General features: G+C 43.1%; 3 protein-coding genes across 8 annotated transcripts; 1 reads left to right on the top strand and 2 right to left on the bottom strand.

Moving 5' to 3' along the window:
* Positions 1–560: 560 nt before the first annotated feature.
* Positions 561–8889, bottom strand: rpap2 (RNA polymerase II associated protein 2). 4 transcript variants are annotated; one of them, XM_076097467.1, is made up of 13 exons: positions 8817–8889; positions 8731–8747; positions 8533–8581; positions 8248–8362; positions 7842–7940; positions 7684–7749; positions 7499–7587; positions 7375–7410; positions 6097–7237; positions 5813–5919; positions 5514–5594; positions 3413–3481; positions 561–855 (listed from the first exon to the last, which is right to left on the bottom strand). In XM_076097467.1, the coding sequence occupies exons 4-13, from the start codon at positions 8305–8307 to the stop codon at positions 711–713; spliced, it is 1893 nt and encodes a 630-aa protein (XP_075953582.1). In that variant the 5' UTR covers positions 8308–8362; positions 8533–8581; positions 8731–8747; positions 8817–8889; the 3' UTR covers positions 561–710. The 4 variants fall into 4 exon arrangements, with proteins under 4 accessions (XP_075953582.1, XP_075953579.1, XP_075953578.1 ...); XM_076097464.1 differs by lacking the exon at positions 8731–8747 and having other exon boundaries at positions 8826–8876; XM_076097463.1 differs by lacking the exon at positions 8731–8747 and having other exon boundaries at positions 8808–8866.
* Positions 8889–14626, top strand: glmna (glomulin, FKBP associated protein a). Of its 3 annotated transcripts, none has more exons than XM_076097471.1 (19): positions 8889–9010; positions 9326–9407; positions 9500–9625; positions 9718–9831; positions 9968–10076; positions 10175–10463; positions 10559–10658; positions 10781–10962; positions 11096–11149; positions 11618–11648; positions 11850–11939; positions 12046–12087; positions 12259–12332; positions 12416–12500; positions 12626–12735; positions 13533–13596; positions 13776–13911; positions 14052–14122; positions 14209–14626. In XM_076097471.1, exons 2-19 carry the CDS (start codon positions 9369–9371, stop codon positions 14296–14298), a joined length of 1806 nt encoding a protein of 601 aa, XP_075953586.1. In that variant the 5' UTR covers positions 8889–9010; positions 9326–9368; the 3' UTR covers positions 14299–14626. The 3 variants fall into 3 exon arrangements, with proteins under 3 accessions (XP_075953586.1, XP_075953584.1, XP_075953585.1); XM_076097469.1 differs by having other exon boundaries at positions 14049–14122; XM_076097470.1 differs by having other exon boundaries at positions 8908–9010; positions 9334–9407; positions 14049–14122.
* cdc7 (cell division cycle 7 homolog (S. cerevisiae)) lies at positions 14413–20393 on the bottom strand. Its single transcript, XM_076097468.1, has 12 exons — positions 20166–20393; positions 19807–19897; positions 19524–19610; positions 19256–19391; positions 18642–18735; positions 18323–18465; positions 17865–18201; positions 17566–17673; positions 17238–17413; positions 17004–17086; positions 16129–16278; positions 14413–15956 (listed from the first exon to the last, which is right to left on the bottom strand). Exons 2-12 carry the CDS (start codon positions 19895–19897, stop codon positions 15526–15528), a joined length of 1836 nt encoding a protein of 611 aa, XP_075953583.1. The 5' UTR covers positions 20166–20393; the 3' UTR covers positions 14413–15525.
* Between the last annotated feature and the right edge of the window lie 336 nt (positions 20394–20729).

Genomic DNA, 20729 nt, shown 5'->3' with positions numbered 1-20729 from the left:
GCTGGGTGTGATTTATTTAGAGGGTAAACATCCACTGCTCTAAAACTTCAAGGATCTGATTTGCACACATCTCACCACAGATTGTGTACATATACTGTGTAGCCTACAGTAATGCTGCTACACAATAGCGACAGTAAAACAGCCTGCAGACCAGCGGCGGAGGAAGAAGTAGTCCGATTCTTTACTCAAGTAAAAGTATTAATCAAGAAAAAAGGTACTCAATGTAAAAAATGTCCCGTTATATATTATGTCATTAGATTATTACTCATGCACTCATATAAAAGCAGGATTTTATTGTTGTCCAAACCTCAACATTATAACGAGTGAATAAAAACAATTAAAAGGAAACGCAACAAATTGAAACTGTCAAATGATTGTAGTGAAGTAAAGAGTGCAATGTTTCCCTCTGGATTGTTGTGAAGTAGAAAAAGGTATGAGACTCATATTTGTACTTAAGTACAGTACTCGAGTAAAGTACTTTGTTACACTCCCCTACTGCTGCAGACTCCACTCCTCTCTCCTAGATTAGGAGTAAACACATACGATAATAAGACCAGAGCTTTCGTTTCAAAAGTTATTACAACCAACTTTATTTGTGGAAAAACAAACATTATAGAAAATGTCGGATACCCACATATTTATTTCATTCAGTCAGTGATCTTGAGCGTGTATTTATTATTCATATGTCCATGTGTGTGTGTGTGTATGTGTCAGTATGCCGGGGTTCTAAACAGCTGGACTACGTTCGGAAGGTCCTGCTCCTGCAGACCGAGCTCCTCCATCAGTGTGTTCAAATACTCCGCTGATGTTGGCGTCTCCAAAGCTCCTCGTAGCGCCGGAGACACCTCCGACAACCTGAAACACAAAACACACACAATCACACGCTGACCGCAGCCTTTTGTTTTAAAGTTTCAGTTTTACAGATCGACAAAATCACATGAGTGTTAATCAACTACGGATTTCTTTGGTCCAGGACAGCCCCACTTGTGAGTAAAACACAGTTCACATGTTTTATAAATTAGGCCATGCACTAGATTTAAGGGGGTTCTAGCTTTAACTCAGCAAAGAATCTCTGCTCACTGCTAACATCAGTGTGTTTACATGCACATGAGCATCCTGGTTTTGAATCTTCTTCAGGATATGACGTTGTTTACATGGAACATGAGAAACCTGGCTATCGCCCTGCACACGTGATCAGGTGAACAGTATCCAGCTTTCTGATCGTCTGTGTGCAGTTGTGTCTTGATTCCTGAAAATCTGGGCCAATTATTTCTCTCTGCACAGAGAGCAGTGCAAGGTGTTTACAGTATCCTGGTAGTGGCGCACTCCAGCTGTCATATCCAGGTTTCTAGAAACCAGGATCTGAAGTTTACATGAGCAACTCATGACAGATACTCTAAAAACCTGATCAAAACCAGGATACTTGTCACTCCATGATGACCCGACTCTTCCAGTAATGTATAAGTAAACTCATGTACAAACCTGACAGACTTCAGATGAAAGACATTTCAAACTAGGCTAGGTGTACCCAATAAACTGGCATCTGAGTGTCATTATTCCTGCCATAACAAGACATTTCACATGTACAGAAACTGTGCCATCATCTATCAAATCAGCACAGACCAGCAGCCCTACGTAAAGACTTTACCTCCACTGTTTGCAACCTTCCACCTGATCTCCATCACCTCTCTAACCCCCGTCCGTCCCTCCCCCCTCTACCTGTCCTGTCTACCTGTGTGGAGGTGCACTGCTGGTTAATCTCCGGTTCACCCCAGGGTCTAGTGTTGCAGGGGGGGGGCATCCATTATTCAGCCGGCCTGAACAATAGCAGCCAGACCAGCTCCGCAGCTGCCACGCAGCAGACAGATAAGGCAGCACAAGAAATTATTCATGATGGAGGAATGGAAGGAACGGAGAAGCTTGAAGTTAAGTTGGAACTAATGAAATCATAGAGTAGCAGTGGGACATGATGTGACTAAATGTTTCTGGGAGGGTTAGCTCGTCAAAGATGGATAAAATAAAAGTCAACTCAAGAGATGATGAGGCATCTTGTGGCTTGACCAGAAACCATTCACGCTATCTAAACAAGTATTAAACAGGTTATTAAGTGGTTCATCAGTGGTTTTAAACATTTCAAAATCAACATCACACAATTTATCACAACCCCAAAAGATTCCTGAGCATTTGTAAAGGATATTTAGGTTCATTCTAACCAGTGCTATTCCATATAACTAAACTTTTTTTTACAGATTTTTAAAGACAACATAATTCATCTAGAAAACTCCAGTTTGTCCACAGATCCACTCCTAGTGTCTCAGCGTTGCAACTTAATCATTTCTATGTGATGCGTTTCAGGAAAGAGTTTGCAGTCACGAGGCTCCCTTGAGTTAGAGTGATAGATTTTGTGTTACCTCCTGCCCGTCAAGCTGCACAACACTTTTCTTTTGTTACGTTCCAGAGAGCTCACAATGCAAGTATTGTGGTCTTGACTGACCTTATGGCCACTGAGGGAGTCATAAATCAGAGTCAGCCCAGCGTCAGGTGAAAGTTTTCCCAGCCGGGGCAATTTAAAAAGTGCTCATTTTGCTTGGATGTATACAGAGGAACCGTGTGTGTGTGTGTGTGTGTGTGTGTGTGTGTGTGTGTGTGTGTGTGTGTGTGTGTGTTTAACTTGTACAGGGCTGCTTGTGTGTGCCTTCTATCCTGGATCACGGATCTGGAGAGGGGCAATCAGGAGGAGATAAGGCCATGAGGCGTCCGTGTGTGCTTAGGCGGGAGCAGCACGGAACTGTCCCTGAACTGCCAGCAACACATACACACACACACACACACACGTGCACACACACCATATGGCATGGGATAAAACAATGCCACACCATATATTGTCAAAAGCACCATGAAGCTTTGAACCATAAAGTGAAGTCACAGTTTACTTATTTTCTCCTTTGAATGAAGAACAGAAGCAGAACTTGTTGCTTTGATTTGAGCATCAAACTGTTAATGCAAAGGTACATTTTAGCACGACACTAATGTCAGCTTTAGTTCCAATATGTGGATTGTCTTGCTTCTTTAAAAGTTAAAAGAAAATACATATTGCGTAGATATTTGACTGCTGTTCATGTCAGCTTTGATTATATCACTTAGCTCGTTCGTTTATTTCTGTAAAAACACACACTTTGTTCATACACTCACACACAAACAGATGCACGCACACAGGCAGTGAAGAACAGAGGTTTTGGAGTTTGCTGACTGGGTGTATTTTCTGGGAGGCCCTTGATTTCCTCGTCATATATTTTATTGTCTCTCACGTCTCTCCCTCACAACTAACCAGCAGACTGCCCAGCTGTCACGGTGCATCCTCTTCAGATTAAAGTAACACTTTCACACACAGACACACACGCTGTGAACTTACAGATGGAGAAGCACGACTGTTAAGAGGGTCCACTCTGGAGTTCTGTGGATGATGTTTGTGTTGGTGAACCTGTGGTGTTAAGAAAAAAAACACAACAGGTCAGTCACAACAAGGATTATGTCACGTAAGGGCATTTGTCTATGTGTTGCAGATCTATCTAAACACAGAACATACACATAACTCTGTTGGAGCAACCTACTCCAAAGGCAGGTGTCAGAAATCACAAGATTCTGATGATAAGTAAACTAGAGAAACCGAACGTGCACGAGGCCGGAGCGACCACCACAAACACTGCCTGCAATAGAGCGCTGATGTATGTTTCTGTGACAGCGCTGCGTGTATTCTTTGGCTTCAGCCTCTTGTCAGCGGGGCCTCCGACTGCAGAAAAGAGAATTCCTGGAAGCAGGACTCTGGAGGTGTTGCTCACTACACAGTGATTTAATAGACCTCCTGTTGACAACATTCTCACCAGCCAATAGGAACCCAGAGCACTTCTATGGCAGGAAATGTTCAATTCTGGTTCAAGTTTTAAAGATTTCTTAATAAACCGCTATACTGACTACTACTGGGCAAGTCAAAATACTTATTAGATTTCTATTATGTAACGAATGCAATTACGAAAGGCAGCAATCCATCTCAGGACCTTGAAGGCGTGTACAGACTGTGCTGATCTCCCTGTTTGAGTGGGACAACTATTCTTAAAGGCACTTTTCATTGAAGACATTTGAACGTGTACAGGTGTAAATAATAAAATGAATTTAATTTAGCTGCTTCAGTTTCAGCGCCCTGGTATTGTGCATGCTGGTTCACTGTCACGGCGTATTTAAATAGCCTCGTTAACATTATAATTATTACCAGCTGTGCTTTACCTGCTGTGGAAAAAGCACTATTATTGTTTTGTGAAGTTTAGTGATCTCATGTAATTCCTGCATTGCTCCACCGATCTTTAACCAGAGCTCATTTCTAAACAGCCTGAAGGCAGCAACACTTGTGTACTTCACCTTAAACACATGTAATACTGTTTGTAGTCAATGCAACAACAGATTAACACAGAGTGTGTTTTCTACCTGCATCTGCATCCATCTATAACAGTCTCAAGCAGATTGTGTTTTTTTAAACTCTTGACAGGCCAAAAAATGTCACGATGACACTGGAAAATAGTTCCTCAAAACGCTACATGTACAATACACCATTAAATAAACACACATGTGTGAATGTGTGTAGTAAATGTGGTGCAACAATAAGCCTCTTTCACAGCAGACATTTTGACTTCATCATAACAATGAAAATCCTAAATGCTATTAATCACACTAACTATTGACTATGTTACATTTAAATATCCACCGCATGCACAATATGAAGGTACTGGAACAAAAGCCCCTAAACACAATATAGACATAATTCATGTTAATAACTTCAGCTGAGCTTGTTCTGCTGTAACATGTCAAGATGTCTGCTGTGAAAAGAAGTCCATAGACAGCTGATGAAACTCTTGTTGTCATGTTCCATGTCTTCCAGTAGGGGGAAGCAGAGTTCTTCATCAAATCTAACGAGAACGTTGTGGATTTTAAAGAGACAGTTACAGTGAAGAAGAAAAATATGTATTTTTGATTTTGGGGTGAACTGTCCCCTTCAATGAAATCAATGTGTTAACTACAAGTTCTAGTTTCTCTAATTAGTTTACATTACAGATCTCAGGAAGATGAGAGATCGATGTTTTTGTTGCTGGTAGCAGAGAGTTTACTCACTCTAGAGAAATAAACATATCTCAATGAGTTTAAGTAGGCAAAAGGTTGCAATAACTTTATCATTATAACCATTTAAAAACAGAATAAAGCCTACATATGAAATATATTAGAGTATGACAGACAGAAGAACACTCACTGTGAGGATTGTGGGTCACAATCCTCACAGTGAGTGTTCTTCTGTCTTCTCAAGACATTCAAAATTACAGCCAATTTTGTGACACATTTTAGGCTTCTCAGTGTGCTAAAATGATTTGACCAAAAAGAAAGTGTGTGTGTGTGTGTTTTTAACGGTGTGGCCTTATGCAGGCAGACCTGCAGAGCGCGGAGTGTGTATTTGTGTGTGCAGCACTGACCTGAATGTCCTGACCAGGTTGTTCAGGTCGGTGGAGAAGTCACTGATGGTGAGACCCAGAGGACCGACAATGTTTCTGAGACTGCAGCACAACACAGAGACAAAAAGATGAGCGACAAAGAGACACAAATACAACAGAAATGTAACATTTTAACTGTCAGTAAACTTGAGCTTGTAAGGGGAGCCAGAAGGCTTTCATCAGATACAATCAACACTGAATCAGTCAAACTCATCTTCAACTTTGTTTACTGGGAGTTCTCTCTTTTTGGCAAATTAATGTGTATATAATAATAAACACACCAGCTGGTGAGCTTCTCCACTGTGATTCGTTTCTGGATGAGGTGCTGCGAAAGAGAGTCAACAAGCGGCAGAGCCGGGTCCTTTGTGTTCTGGTCCTGGACTGTCACCTGGTGAGGGAACAAACAAGATGTATTTGCCCTCAGTGCGCACGCATGCACGCACGCACGCACGCACGCACGCACGCACGCACGCACGCACACACGCACACGCACACGCACTACTGTTTTACTGATTCTTACAACGAGGCCCTTCATCGACACCCATCCTCTTTTCCCTTCACTCACCTTGCTTCCATGCGGCTCCTCCTCCTCAGGTAGAATCCAGGTCCCCTTATAAAACTCCGTGACTCGTAGCTCCAGCTGCTGGGTCTCTTGCTGCAGCACACGGTAGTCTGGAGCTGCTGCAGACGGTCTCTTCTGCTCCCCGGCACCAACCCCCTCTGCATCCTCATCGGTCACCTCATCCTTGAGGTCGTCTTCATCCAGCTCCTCCTCTTCCTCCCTCACCTCTTCTTCTTCTTCTTCTTTAACATCCGCAAAAGGCGAGCACAGCAAATGCTCAGCCCCGTACAGGAACTTCAGGGTCTCGTCTGTGCTCCAGTCCTTCAACGTTCTTCTCAGGCACTCGAGGCGATTCAGCCGGATGGAGTCGGGTTCGGCTGCAGCAGTGTGGTTCTTGAGGAGTTCTTGTAGCCCTGCTGCCCCCCTCCTGCTCATACCCACCTGGGTGATGTTGAGGCCCGGCTGGCTGGTCAATGCCGCGTCGTGGCCGTCTTGATTCGTGTTGATCAGAGTTGAAGAAGGGAGAGTTTTGCTTTCGGTTAAGCTGTTTGGGTCGTCACCCGGTGGAGAAGTGAGTAGATTTGTGTGTTCTGTTTGTTTGGCTGTTAAGTCAACAGGCGGGGGAGCAGTGTGAGTGACCGTCTCAGATAAATTGTACAAATTCATCTTAGCTGTAGCCTCTTCCACACCGAGTTCGTCAGGCAGGCCTCTCTCCTCTGGCACCTGCTCTCCATTAGGTTTCTCAGCATCAGTTCCAACTTCTGTTTTACAAGAAAATGACTCCTGTCGATCCTCATCTTCTCTCTTTTTTCCCTCCCTGTCTGTTCCCCGACTTCGACGACCCTCAATCTCCTTCTCATCCCTCCTCTGTTTCTTTCGCCTCTCCGTCTTCCCGTGATCAGTTTCCTTGTCTTCATCTGTACGTTTAGGCAGGTTGCCCCAGTGCACCCTGGGTCCCTGCCGCGAGGAAACCACGCTGGAGACAAAGTCCTGCTCCTGTTCAATGTCGCTGCTTTCACTGTGGCCGTGGCCGTCTGCAGCAGAACCCAGCTGAGAGCTGTGAGGGTCGACGGGTTGAGGGTTCTCCACGTCCTCCTCTTGGAGACCCCTCTCCAACAGCATCACAACCTCACCAGAACTCCCGCTGGACACACACATGGATTACACTGGGTTACATTTAGAACATCAAACATTGTAAGATGTATCCATTAGTTAGTTGAATCAGCTCTGATATGTTCGTATTTAAAATATTCACATACAAACACTTAGGCGAATACATACCCATCTCCTTTCTTCATCAATATAATTTCTGGAGGACTGTCAGTGAGACAGAAGGTAAACATGCAGTTTTAATATGCAGAAGATTATAATATTTAATGATCAGTTCATAGTACAGCACACATACCTCTCATGCAGCCTGAGCCAAAGAGGTGTAGTCGAGATTTGGAGCTCAAACTCTTTGGAGGCTTTGTAGCAGAAGTTACTACAAAAACACTTATCACAAGAGAGAGATGCAAACATGCGACTGTTTAATCTAATATAAACGCATGTACTATTTATTGTTTTAAGTCCACACGGTGCACTACTTACCTTGCGCTCTGTGATGTCGTACACCTTGTTGGTCTTAGTAGAAATGTTATATTTTTGAGTTGTGATCTGTAAAATGAACCGCAGCACTGAGTCAGATTAGAAGCATTAGACACAATGACATGTGTTACTTGAATAGCACTGATGTAAAAGGCGCTTACCTTGCCCAGTTTATTCGAACATAAGGGATAACCACACAGTTTAGCAATGGATCTCTCCTCGATAGTATCTTTGTAATTAGCAGGAGTGATGAACCATGCCTGTGAAGAAAGGAGACAATAAGATTCTTAGCTTATCCGTTTCCATGTTATTCGAAAACTTAGTCAATTAAAACAAAGCCAATGTGATAAAGTACTGCTTCCCCCATGTCAAAACAAATGCAAGCCTGGCACTGGGTGCTTAATTGTTAACATCTGATCTGAAAAAAGACGTGATACAATAAATAACACGGGACAAGGTAGGCCTTACTCTAGAGAGATTTTGTGCCACGTTTAGCAGATGTCTCACTCATCATATATGAGCTGAGGCTTCTGTTGTTCTACAAACGTGACCTCAGGTGATACATACACAGTCAACCAGGAAGTCTTCAGCCACCTGGTCCTCCAGGAGACGCTCCACTACCTTCATGGCTCTTCTCTCCAGATCAAACTTCTCCCCTAACGTCTCCCTCACGACCTCCCTCCTGACACGAAGATACATACACACGCACGCACGCGCACACACACGCACATTAAAGGAAGTGTTGGTGTTGTTATTGTTAAACATGCATTATCATCATTTCTATTCAAGTCGAGTAAGCAGAATATTCTAGAACCAAACTACAATCTTTGGTATGATGAAATGATTTCACACCTTCTTGCTTCTTCTTCTTCAGCGGTCTTTGATTGGACGCGTTTCCCACCTGTCACACAAACAACATAATTAAATATACAAATAGGACTGTTAACTGCTTCTCATATAAGATTCAGTACGTCCCTGTACTGTGGAAACCAGTAAACCAACTTCACAATATACCCGTGAATACCACTGAAACGCGTTTTAACTATTTACGGAAGTCAGTTCGGCTGTAAACATTTCCAGAAAGCCTGATATCGATAAGAGAGAACATGTATTTATTATAAACTGACCTCTATTAGAGGTTTTACCGGAGCCTCCGCTCCTTCTTCTCTCCTCGTTCTCCATGTTGTTTCTGTTTGCAGCAGTTTCAACTTTAACCTATGACGTATATCCCTCAACGGCAAGTCCAAAGGGACAATCCAGCCGTTAGCAGCGCTCTGAGTTAGCGTGGTATTTTTCGCCGGGTTGTTTTGGGACATGTAGTACACCTGAGGTGGGTATTTATTTACCTTATTATTGACCTGTTGATCACCTGTATTCAACAACAGTATATACTGTCTGTGACTGTGTTTGAATAGCTAGCATATCACAATAACGAGTTGGTTTTTATCTACTAACGGCTAAGCTAATTCAGAAATATAATCAGTATTCATTGTACTCCGTTTATAGCAGACTGTCCACACAGAGCTTATCTGACCTTAACTTTAACACAACCAAGATGCACGAACACATGAGTAATGAATAAACCATCTGATTATCAAGTAATCTGATGTGCATTATTTTGACATGTGTCCTGTTTATTTTGGAGGACTTCAGTGTGAAGATAAACCCCAACCTGACAAACAGCAGAGATGTCTCTGGAGCAGCTCAGTGATGTGGTCCAGAGATGTGTGAGTCTCTTAAGAACGACTACTCAATCAACTTGCTGCAGTAAAAATGTTTTCTCTCCCTTTTAAATCCCCCTTTGTCCCTCTTCACACAGCAAGCCCTCTCTGATGACAGCTACACCACCGAGGACCATGACGTATTCTCCATATCTGGGCGGACCTGCATTGAGGAGGGAAACAGTGTACAGGTCCTCAGTATTGTCCTGGATGAAAAGAATCAGGTACTCACAGCTGACCATTGCTTCACCACGTAGACTGGGAAGTGTTTTGCACATTGCGCCGCATAAACACGCCTCCATCCCTCTTTCTGCAGGACATTGTGAGATGTATGGGCTGGAATCTGCTGCCTCCCCTGATCCAGGTTCTGCTGAAGAAACAAAATGAGAAGCTTTCTCCATGCCTTGCCATTTTCAAGCACCTGCTACAGGTTTCTTCTTCTGCTCAACAGTTAATATATAGATATAACATGAGTTATGATCCACTGACCTAGCAGTTTGTAGACACTTAGAGTCTTGTTTGTTGGGATGAAATGGTTCTTTTAAGGGTGAGTTGTGGTTCTCCAGACCTGCAGACCCAAAGAGCTGCTGATTGGCTTGTTGGAGCAGCTGGAGCAGGACGACCCTGACACCATAGCAGAGAGCCTCCACCTGCTGTTGAACCCTCTACAGAAAGGTAAAGAACATATCTCTGAATATGTAGTCCAATATAGTTCCATCACGTGTCGACTCAAGTGGAGCCATTTTTCCGTTTCACCTGTGCCTTCCTCTCAGTGTTGCTGTGCCTGGGCAGCCGTAAGGCGTCGTCTTTGGGCATGACCCTGTCGTCTGTGCTGGACCAGGTGGCCAAACTTCCTCTACCTCACACCAAGGAGCAAGAGGAGGATGACGTCTTCTCGCTTTGTCGCTGCTGCACCGATCTGACAGACTTTGTCAAGCCTTTTGTCCACGAGGCCAAGCGTCACCTCCTGAACCGCGAGGCACAAAGTGAGAACACGAAGAAGATGGCGGGTGAGCAGGGCAGGCATGAAGAGGACGAGCTGCGGACAGAACTGCTGAAGTTGTGAGTGAGAAATTGGATATTCACAACTGAGACTTGCATATATAACCCCAAGCACTGATGCCACGGTTGACTCTCTGTGTGTTTATGTTCTGCAGCTCTATGAAGACTCTGAGTCACCCTCTGCTGGAGTTACAACTCAAGGATCCGGACACTCTGGCCGTGTCTCCCCTCAGGAATTTTGCCACAGAGATTTTGGTACGGTAAAATCCATTCTTCATAATATTCTGGGAAGAGCTGGTGCTTCCCTGTAACTTTAGATGTTGTGACCCTGTCAGATATGATATTAATAAGTGAGTGTGTGTGTGTGTTTTGTACAGAACACCCTCAGTGCTATCGGAGAGTCCGTCCCCAGTCTTGTGTTCCAGCCTCTGTTGAAGAGAAAACAGGTTCCGGGCTTTCTAGAGGAGGAGGTGCGATATCCTAAAGAGTCTCTGGCAAGCCTGGCTCACCTGGTGTTTGTCCATCACCTGGCCGCAGATACATTCCCCAGTGTTTTCAGGTAAGATAGACAAAATTCAAACGTTGCTAGATATTAACATCGGACAATACTGATGATGATTCATACTGTTTGAACACTTGTTTCAATATTATTCAGAATGGAAAGTCATCGTTGACGCTCTCTGTGTTTACAGTTCTGTGTTCAGTCTTCGGTGTAATATGGAGCACATTTGCCTCCTCTTGTCCAGGTGAATACACAACAATGTTTTATCTGTTCTGTCTGCAGTGTTGATGTCAGTTGACTTTAATATAACACCTATAATGGCACACATGTTAGTTTGGCAGTTCATCAGTCAAACAGAGCAGCCGCTGATATCTGTAGATGGAGCGTATGTCACTGATGTTGGATGAAACTTCTAAAAACAAACTTTTTTTTACATTTAAAGTTTACATGACATATTGGCAATTGAAACTTTGTATAATTTATTTTAAAAAAAAACCTCACTGACATGAATTGGGGACGAAAGCATTTTTTTCTTACTTCATGAAAAATCAAATTAAGTTTGTTTATGTAGCCACTGCTCACACACCATCTACTCACACATATACACAACTGCCCTACTGAATAAATGCAGACTTGGATCTACCGGTTTGCACGTGTTGTGTATTTGAGCTGAACCCCTCACAACTTACTTTAAAGTATATTTTATTGACAGAACGGAGGAGTCCAGGATTCAGAAAGGACTGGTGAGTCAACCTGAAACATTTAAATAAAGAGTTGCAACATGCTGTAGATTCGTAGTGTGGTTTCCAAATATTCCTCAGGGGATATAAGTGTAAAAAGCACAAATAATAATTTCTTGTAACCTACAAGACTTTTACCTGTTTATTTTAGAGCTTCTGATGTACAGTGTGTGTGTGTGTGTGTGTGTGTTTACCGTAACACAGGAGCTGTATGAGAAGAGTCTGGTGCGCTTGGAGGACGGCAGTCTGTCTGCTGATCTGCTGGAGATCAAAACCTTCCTCACAGTCCCTCAGGTGAGCACAGTGAACCATACGTAGCTCAGCTCTTACTCTGTTGGGATTCTCACAGTGTGGCGCTCTTCTGATGCCAAGTTATTGATTTCACCGTTTTGTTTTTCAGAACTTGGTGAAGGTCATGACGATGTGTCCGCGGCACGATTTGGTAAGTGCTCACATTAGTAGGTAGTTTTTGCACTTAGTAGAAGGTGCAAAAAGTACCATTAGCTTCTACTTTTGTGTTGAAATGAAGTCACATTTTATTAGCATCTAATAATCTCTAAATGACAGCTTTCTGAAAGTAGATACATTAACATATTTGCGTCTTCGTCAACAGAGAACCAGAGGTCTAAAGGTGTTGCAGCTGAGCATCGATAAGTTTGACACTGAAGCAAAGTACAATTTTTTCCAGTGAGTTCCACCTTTCCTCCAGAAAATGTCTCTTTCTCTTCCACCCTCCAGCGTATTGACTTTTACCGGCCGTCTTGTTTCAGGTACATGCTGAACACCAGTCATCACTCAGGAGTTGAAGGCTACGTCATCAAAAACATCAAGATCCAGATAGATAGTGCCCTGCAGGTGAGATGCCTTTTTAAACTTCTTGGGGGCCGTTTGCTCTGTTCGTTTTTTTTATCAGTTTTGATTCATTAATTAAGAGCTTAATGAGTGTCTTGTACAGTAAAGGTCTGCCTGTCTGTCCTCAGCCAGGTAACAGTAACGCCTGGTTTGAGGGATCTCAACTGCTGTCTTTGCTGCGTAAAGTTCTCAGTCTGCCAGACGGCCCAGAGACTGACCTCCTGCAGTACCTGGACCGGTCAGTACACACGTAACACCCCATCCATCGATTTTCTGTTCCCCTTATCTAGCTCACTGGCACCTATCCCAGCATGCATTAGGACAAGCGGCAGGGTGCATGTTACCAGTCTGTCAGTGTACTGACACCTAACACACCAAAGTGAACTTCCTTCTCTTGACAGCATGAACTGGAGTTAATGTGCATTGCTTAAAGGTGCAGTGTGTAGAAAAACACAACTGGCCCTTTTGTGTAGCCAGTGTTTAGTTTGTCCTTTCTGGATGCTGTAGGAACATGGTGGCCTGCTCCATGAAGAGGAGCCGCTTCATGTAGATGTAAACGGTTCATTTTAGGGTAATGGAAACAGGATTCTTATTTTCAGGTGATTTTAAACTAACTAAAGAAAACGTACTTAATATTTTATTCCATTTCTGCCAATCGATCCCCCTAAATGCTTCACACTGTACCTTTAATTAATCACCAAAGTGTGAACTAGTGTAGGCTTAATTAGATAAATAAGCTCAAATATTAACAAAATGGTCGTGTTATGAAGCATTGCTGTGCCTTATTATGAAAACGTGATGAAACTAATAGTAGTTAACTATTAAACTTTACAGGATGAAACTAGTTTTTCATCACATAAATTATTATAAATAACTTTTTCTGTGTTTGACTTAATGAGCCCAACTCAAGGTGCACGTACTATCTTTTTCTGGAGCCTTCAACTGTATTACAAGATCTTATTCAGCAAATGTGAGCAAGTGAACCTTGAGTCAGGACTGTTTAGTCAAAGTACTGTTTTGTGTTGTTTAAAACAGAGTCATGGAGTCTCTGAACCTGCTGCGTTACCTCGTCATCAGAGACAAAGTGACGGAGAACCAGGTGAGTGATCCAGTAAAAGACTAAAATCAGCCACAGTAAAAGATGGTTTAATTCATTTACCTGCCGTTATTTTAAGGGGTCAGAAGGACAACTAAACATCCACCCACGTGTTTCTGATTCCCATAGCGGTCATTTAACTGCACTCATCAGGGGTCTCTGCTGCTGTTTTGATCTTGCAGACGGGGATCTGGACAGAACTGTACAAAATAGAAGACACGTTCCTGAAGCCGCTACGTGTCGGAGTGAACATGTCGAGAGCTCACTACGAGAGGGAGCTCCACGACACCATGCAGACCAAGAGGGGCAAAGTCAAAGGTCAGACCGACACTTGTGTCTATTTCAGTTCCACCTTCATCAAAGGACTCGCATACTCTGGGAATAAAAGCTTTACTACCAAAGCCTGTGAAGAGTCCATGAAAGTTTAAGAATAATACATGAATGTGTGTTTTCAGCAGAGGAGTCTGTGCTGTCTGTGTCTGTTGGCAACGAGAAGCTGCCGAACATGACGTCAGAGTCCCAGATTCAGGTCAGTGACCGTTCTGGTTCACATAACGGTCTCGATTGTGTGTTCGTGCAGCGCTGACCTGATTGATTTTGAATGTGTCCATTCAGGCTCTGCACTCAGCCCTGCACACCTTCGACATGATCGAGAGTGTGTTGGTGCGAATAGAGGAACTCACCGAGGTGAAGGAGAATCTGTAGACCGAGCCCACAACAGTTACTACCGGAGGTCTTCTTCTTCTTCTTCTTCTTCTTCTTCTTCTCAGGGCAGAGCAAACAAAAAAGCCTTCAACTGTTCTGTTGATGTATTTTGTAAAAAACAAAACAAAAAAAAAAAACAGGAAAACATTGAGTCCTGAATATATTATTTTAAACAGTTAAATCATACAGTGCTGGTGTGTTTTTTACTTTTCAAGTTGTTTAGTTTGCTGGTTCGTTTAAAATGTTTCAGTATCTATAAAACATCCAAATAATGGCTGCAAAGTTTGTATTGCTTCTGTAATAAACTTTCAAACTCTTGTACACACGAGTTAAATAAGGTGCTGTTCTATTAAGTGATATCTTCTGTGGTAAAAACAATGAATTTGTGGTCAAGTTAATTATGGATATTGCCTCCGAGGTGCCTGCAGAATAGTTGGACTTAAAATCAGTCTATGAAGCAATTTATGAAATTCACACCTACCTAATAATTACAAAGCTATTAGCAAGAAAAAAAAAGTAATAAGTCAGAACTTAATGCTCCATAAATGTAAGATGTTACATACTGATAATAGCAGCCATGTGCTGTTTTTTCCTCCCCTTTATTAAAACATCCAAACGAGAGAGCGGCAGACTTTACATTTACCATGTTATAAATTATAACTGCTAAAACAGACACTCGTACAGTAGCATTCATACTATTAAAATGCACTTTTAAATCAAAAGCCCGTTCAAACTTCAGAAATAGTCGCTTCATACAGCGGTGATATGGTGTTAAGGCAGCGTTGACAATAGTGAACAACATACGTACTTTCCCCTCTTAACAAGACCCTGTCCAGAACATAAAAAGGCCAAACTTGACCCGCGGCATCACACTAGCCCACAGTAATAACACGTCCATCCTCAAAGTACTCTGCACCATAGCTGCCATGAACTGCTGACGTGTGAACCAGCAAGTCAAACCCGTCTTGAATGAATATTTATATTAAAATCTATAAAGCATTTAATGGGTGGACGAGAGAGAAAATGGTGAACTCTTTCTCGCAAGACCAAAATCTCTCAGAACTCTATTCTCTCACACACTCACACACACACACACACACACTTTCTCTCCACTTTGCAGCATTATTTCTCTTTAGTGGGCAGACTTAGTACTCAGACTTAGTACGTGAACCAGAGACTAGGACGCTGGCAGTTCTGTTCTGTTGATGTGAGACTCCTGGTCCCGTTTCACAGGTCTTTGAACAGCGGGTGCTGCAGGGCCTGAGCAGCTGTGATCCTGGTGGCAGGATTCAGGTCCAGCAGCCGGTCCAGCAGATTGTAGGCCTCATCGGGGACTCTGTCCCAGTCCTGCTCGTCCTCCTTCACCTTGCAGTCTGTCTCCGAGCTCTGCTTAAGGCGAGTGGTTTCCGTGTTCCCCGAGTGTTCCCTCTCAGCACTTTCACCTGCTCCACCTTTGTGCTGCTTTAATGTTCCTTCGGTGGGACGGTGTGTGGGCGTATCCTCTTGGACCCGGTGGTGACGGGTGACAGTGGAGTCTTCGTTGGCTTCGGGAAGCGGTGTGACTTCATCATCCGGTGACGGCCTCCGTCCTCTCAGCGTCTCACACAGCGTTCTGAGGTCCTGCCGAGGCAGCACCCGGCTGCACGCCACTGCTTTACCTGAATGGAGATCAGCCCCAAAAAAACGGGTTCATTATCTACAGAGCCTTCTGTGCATCACAGGGAGGTTGAGTTCAGTTCATTGTTACGCCGACTGTCTGGTGATACACTGTGTTGCTGGATTCATCATAATACAGCAGCAGAGGGGTCAGTTTAAAATGCGAATACACACCAAAGGCCTTGGCAGCCTGGATGGTCTCTCTGGAGCCTCGTATGCTCATGATCTGAGTCAGGGCGATCAGGTCGTCGCTGGCTTTGAAGAACGGGTAGCGGCCACTGAGCAGCGAGAGCAGGATCACACCAGCCGACCACACGTCTATGGCTGCAGCACAGGAGGAGAAGACAGGAAGAGGTGCAACATTAGTAACAACTACAACATGCATTCCCTGCATCGTTTCAATTGTTTGTTTGAACAAAGTCAAAGGACAACATTTAGCATTTGTGATGGTTTACACTGATTTCAGGAGGGTTCAAACTATTTTTCGGGAATGTGGTGAAAGAAGTTATTCTGGTGCCTTGCGGTCAATAATAGTTCTTAGAAAGAATCGACAGGTCAGACCTGAATCAACATTGGCTAATGGGTGCATCGCTGTGAAAAAGACACTCGCAGTTAAAAACAGTGAGGATGAAGTTAACAATGACTGAGAACTGGCAGCCTCCACTTTTGTGTTTTTGCTCAAGACTTTCGGAGGTGAAACAACATTACAGAGGATGAGAGAGAGTGAAGCACTCTTTGTGCTTTGAAGCAGAACATTTCCAAACTGTAAGTCCTTTATCTTAAATGGGCACTTCGTCTGAAATAAGACATCATCATCTATGTTTTAATGTATTCATTGTGTTTGAGAAGTTGTTGAAGTTAGAGTCCAAAACACACGGACGAATTGAAAGTTGAAGAATAAAGATTTGGATCATAATATTGTGAATGTTGAATCAGCATTCACACAATTAGAGGAGAGTCCATGTTTGAGTTTAACAGCAAGCTTTTGCACAGCGGTCATTGCATTTGTGTGATCATTATTCATAATAGTGGTGGTTTGAGGTACACACCTGTTCCTTGGTTGGGACACTTTGTGAGGACTTCTGGAGCTCTGAAGCCCGGGGTTCCAGCTCTGGGAGCCACCTGCGGCTTCCTTTATTAACACAAACAACACAAAGCAGAGGTTTGAACACAGTTCAGTGAGAGAACAGCAAAAACAAAGAAAGTAAATAAGTTGGGTTCACATTTGTGATGAAGAAATATGTTACATATGAGTGGTTTCTCCCTCTTTCTTCCCCTGTTACCTGGCCATGCAGATGTTGCAGACTCGGTCAGTCAGGTAGCAGTTACAGGTGAGGCCCTGCTGTACCGTCCTCTGGGACCTCTGACCGCTGCTCTGGGTCCTCGCAGGCAGCGGGAACCGGCTGACGGAAGAGCACTTTCGACTGGCTGGCTCCTCTGTTTTGCTGGGTTTTACCAACTGAATCAAAAAAAGTACTTCATGACAATGACCTAACTGAGATATAAACACATAATAACATTCAAAAGGGTCTCTCTTTCAAGCAAATGTTTATTCGTCATTTCAATGGTTTTGAGAAACCTTTTATTCTTCCAAAAATGGGCCGTGCCTACCTCTGTCTTTACGGCAGCTTGCTTGGTGGTGGATGGAGCGCGAGTGCAGCTGTTCAGGTTCCTCTCTCCAAACACAGGACGGGGCACTTTGCGGAGTCCTGTCAAATCCTAGAGAAAACAAAAAACATGGAAGGCAAAATTTAGCTAAAGCCAACAGAGTATTTGAGTGAGAAGATAAACACATAGTTTAAAATACCCAAACAGGAGTTATACCCAAATACACTGGAATTACACTAATTTACAATTCAGCTAAAGAAAAGCCCCAGAAACACCAATAAGGGTGAAATGTGATCAGACACCTTGGTGTGCTTTGTGCGAGAGGCGGTGACGGTGGGGGTGACAGAGCGAGCTTTTTTAACCAGTGCTTTCTGAGAGGCTGAGGGGGAGGTGGCGGTGGAGGAAGAAGAGCAGGAAGCTGGTAAGTTCGTGGACTGCTGTGCAGGCAGAGGCAGTGAGGGTGAGGCTGTGGTGGTGGTTCTGGGAAGGAGTCTTGGTGGTGCTTTGCTCCGCTGTGTAGTGTCTGGTTTCCCCGTGGACCCTCCACCTTTTTGCGATGCCCTCTGCCTCACTACCTTCAGCAGCTCAATGTGGGTGTCCGCTGTACCCTGAGCCAGGCCGAAGTCCACCAGCGCGTACCTACACACACATTTAAATAAATTAAGAAATACTTTACACTTTATTCTGGCCCCAGACACCACATCCGCACCCAAACTACACAGCGAGGTGATAAAAGAAAAGGAGGAATGGGACTACTCACGTTGTGCTGTTCCTGTTGTAGAGGAAATTGTTTGGTTTGATGTCTCTGTGAATGATGCCAAACTGGTGGATGTGTCTCAGGGCCGTCAACAGGTGAAAGATGTACAGACGGACTTCTTCAAAGCTTAATGAGCCAATAATGTCCTGATGAATGCATTTTGATTGGATCAGAAGATTTAAATTACATGTCAGCGAACAATAACCACATGAAGAAAGCTACTAAATGATTTACGTTTTGGGGGATTGCATTACAGATTGTATCGCTGCAGAAATCTGTTTTAGCGGGAGCCATATGCTTGAAAGAAACTAATTGTACTTACAACAATAGCTTGATGCTCCATATAGGGCATGACGATCACTACGTGGTCGTCCTTCCTGAAGCAATACGTCACGCCTATCACGTTCTCTCTGCCTCTGAAAAGTGAGAGAAGAAAAGAAAAAAGGACGCAGTGAGAAACTTTAAATGCGTTGAATGTGTGACTCCTCTGTGACGATGTCAATCTTGGTCGGTCACTTCCGACAATCATATTAAAAACACTGATCAAACATAAATGCACATTCATATAATCAAACGAATGTCTTGCCAAACCAGCCATCAATGTATTGAGGTGCGTAGGTTCAGCTGAATCACACAACAAGGAGCCCACACTAATTTACTACAGCATAAAAATAACCTTTAACAAAATAGATTAAACAGTTATGGTGCAACAGTTCTTTGATTCGTTACTTTAGAATTTGTGAGAACACAACTCTCACATATACGATGAGTCAACACTGTAAGAAGTCAATAACAACAGCGTAAACAATGCATGAAGCAAAGTATATATAAACGTAATTAAAGAGTTTGAATTAGCTGTTCAGCTCTTTAAAAAGGGAGTCTGACAGTCTGGGGGTTTTGAATCGCTTCATAAACACACAGCAGTGTTGGACTCACCCAGCAACAGTGAGACACTGAAGCTCAGCAGCGATGCGTGTGGGATGGCTGGTTGGGATGAGGTGCTTCAGGGCGAACATCTCTCTCCTCCCATCCAGCATCTGAGCCTCACCCAGATACACCGAGCTGAACGTACCTTGTTCACAGATACACGTCATGAACACTTCAAGTCGAGTCCCTAGTGTATTCATCTTAAACAAAAAATGTATCTGAAGCATGTACTTGCAAACTCCAAAAGGGTGTGTACAAAGTCAGGCAGAGCAAGTACCTTCTCCAATTTTGTCTGTTATGCGGAAAACCTTGGCCAGCTGAGGGACCGCTTTGGAGAGGATCTCAATGTCTATTTCCACATCCCCTGGAACAAAACAGGAACATAAATATATATATATAAGTCATAGTTAAACAACACACTTTTTGAATCCAGTACCATACTTTCTCACTTTGTGTGTTTCAGGTTGTTGAGCAACAAAAGGTGAAATAATGACAAACCTTTACAGGCATGTTACTATGTGAAGTCATTAAGATGATTACTTTCTTTAGGTCCAACTTACTTGAGACTTTGCTTTTCCTCTGACCTCTGTCTGATTTAATGACACATCCGTCTGTGCTGACGCCTTCAGTGCAGACAGGAAACAGCTCCATCTAAGACCGACACAGACATTGATACAGAGAGTTATGAGAGTGGCAACTTAACTGAAACATGTTAACTGTAAATGTCATTAACTTAGGGAAGTGGCGTTAAGTTGGATACTGTATTGAGAGTCGTATTCACTTGATAAAGTGACTGGTTATTGACAGATATATAAGAAATGTTGTCGTTTGTCATCCACATAACAACAAAACTAGCTGTTCGCTGCTGTCTGTCCAGCTAACGTCAGAACAAAAAGACCCAAAACAAAGAGAAACTCACCGCGTTAGTTGCTGCTGTAAAGTGCAACAGTTTCTTCAAACGACAATTTCATGAGCACAGCATACAGTCCTGAGATAATGTGACATCGACGAAAACTAATATATGTAAATATAACTCGGGCTGCGGCTAAATATAAGAGTTTATTGAGCTTTTTAGACTTTTCCGCCAACAAACTGCGCGCTAAAAGTGACGTCCCTGAAATCTCGCGTTACATCAGCACAAGTCACGCGAGATCAAAGTCTTCAGGAATAAGTGTTCTTCTTCTTCTTCTTCTTTTCAGTTTGTTGGCGGACTACAAACCAACGGTTAAGGCATGCCGCTACCTACTGTACCGGAGTGTGTAACATCATGACTTTATGACATTTAACCACAGTAATATTATTATTATAAATTTAAAAAATATAATAAAATAAAATAAAGTGAGATTCTGGATATTAAACCCGTTCCATTCAAACATTTTAATAAAGTGTGTTGATGAATGAAAGTGATAATCAAGGTGATAATTAAACCAAACTCTGAGACCTTGTCAGGTTTAGTAACAACAGTGTAAAGACTGTCATCCAA

Source organism: Anarhichas minor, unplaced genomic scaffold (assembly GCF_050575085.1).
Source record: "Anarhichas minor isolate MPS153535 unplaced genomic scaffold, ASM5057508v1 ptg000024l, whole genome shotgun sequence".
Lineage (NCBI taxonomy): Eukaryota > Metazoa > Chordata > Actinopteri > Perciformes > Anarhichadidae > Anarhichas > Anarhichas minor.
Note: the sequence above shows the minus strand (reverse complement) of the source record. Positions and strands in the feature narration are given on the sequence as shown.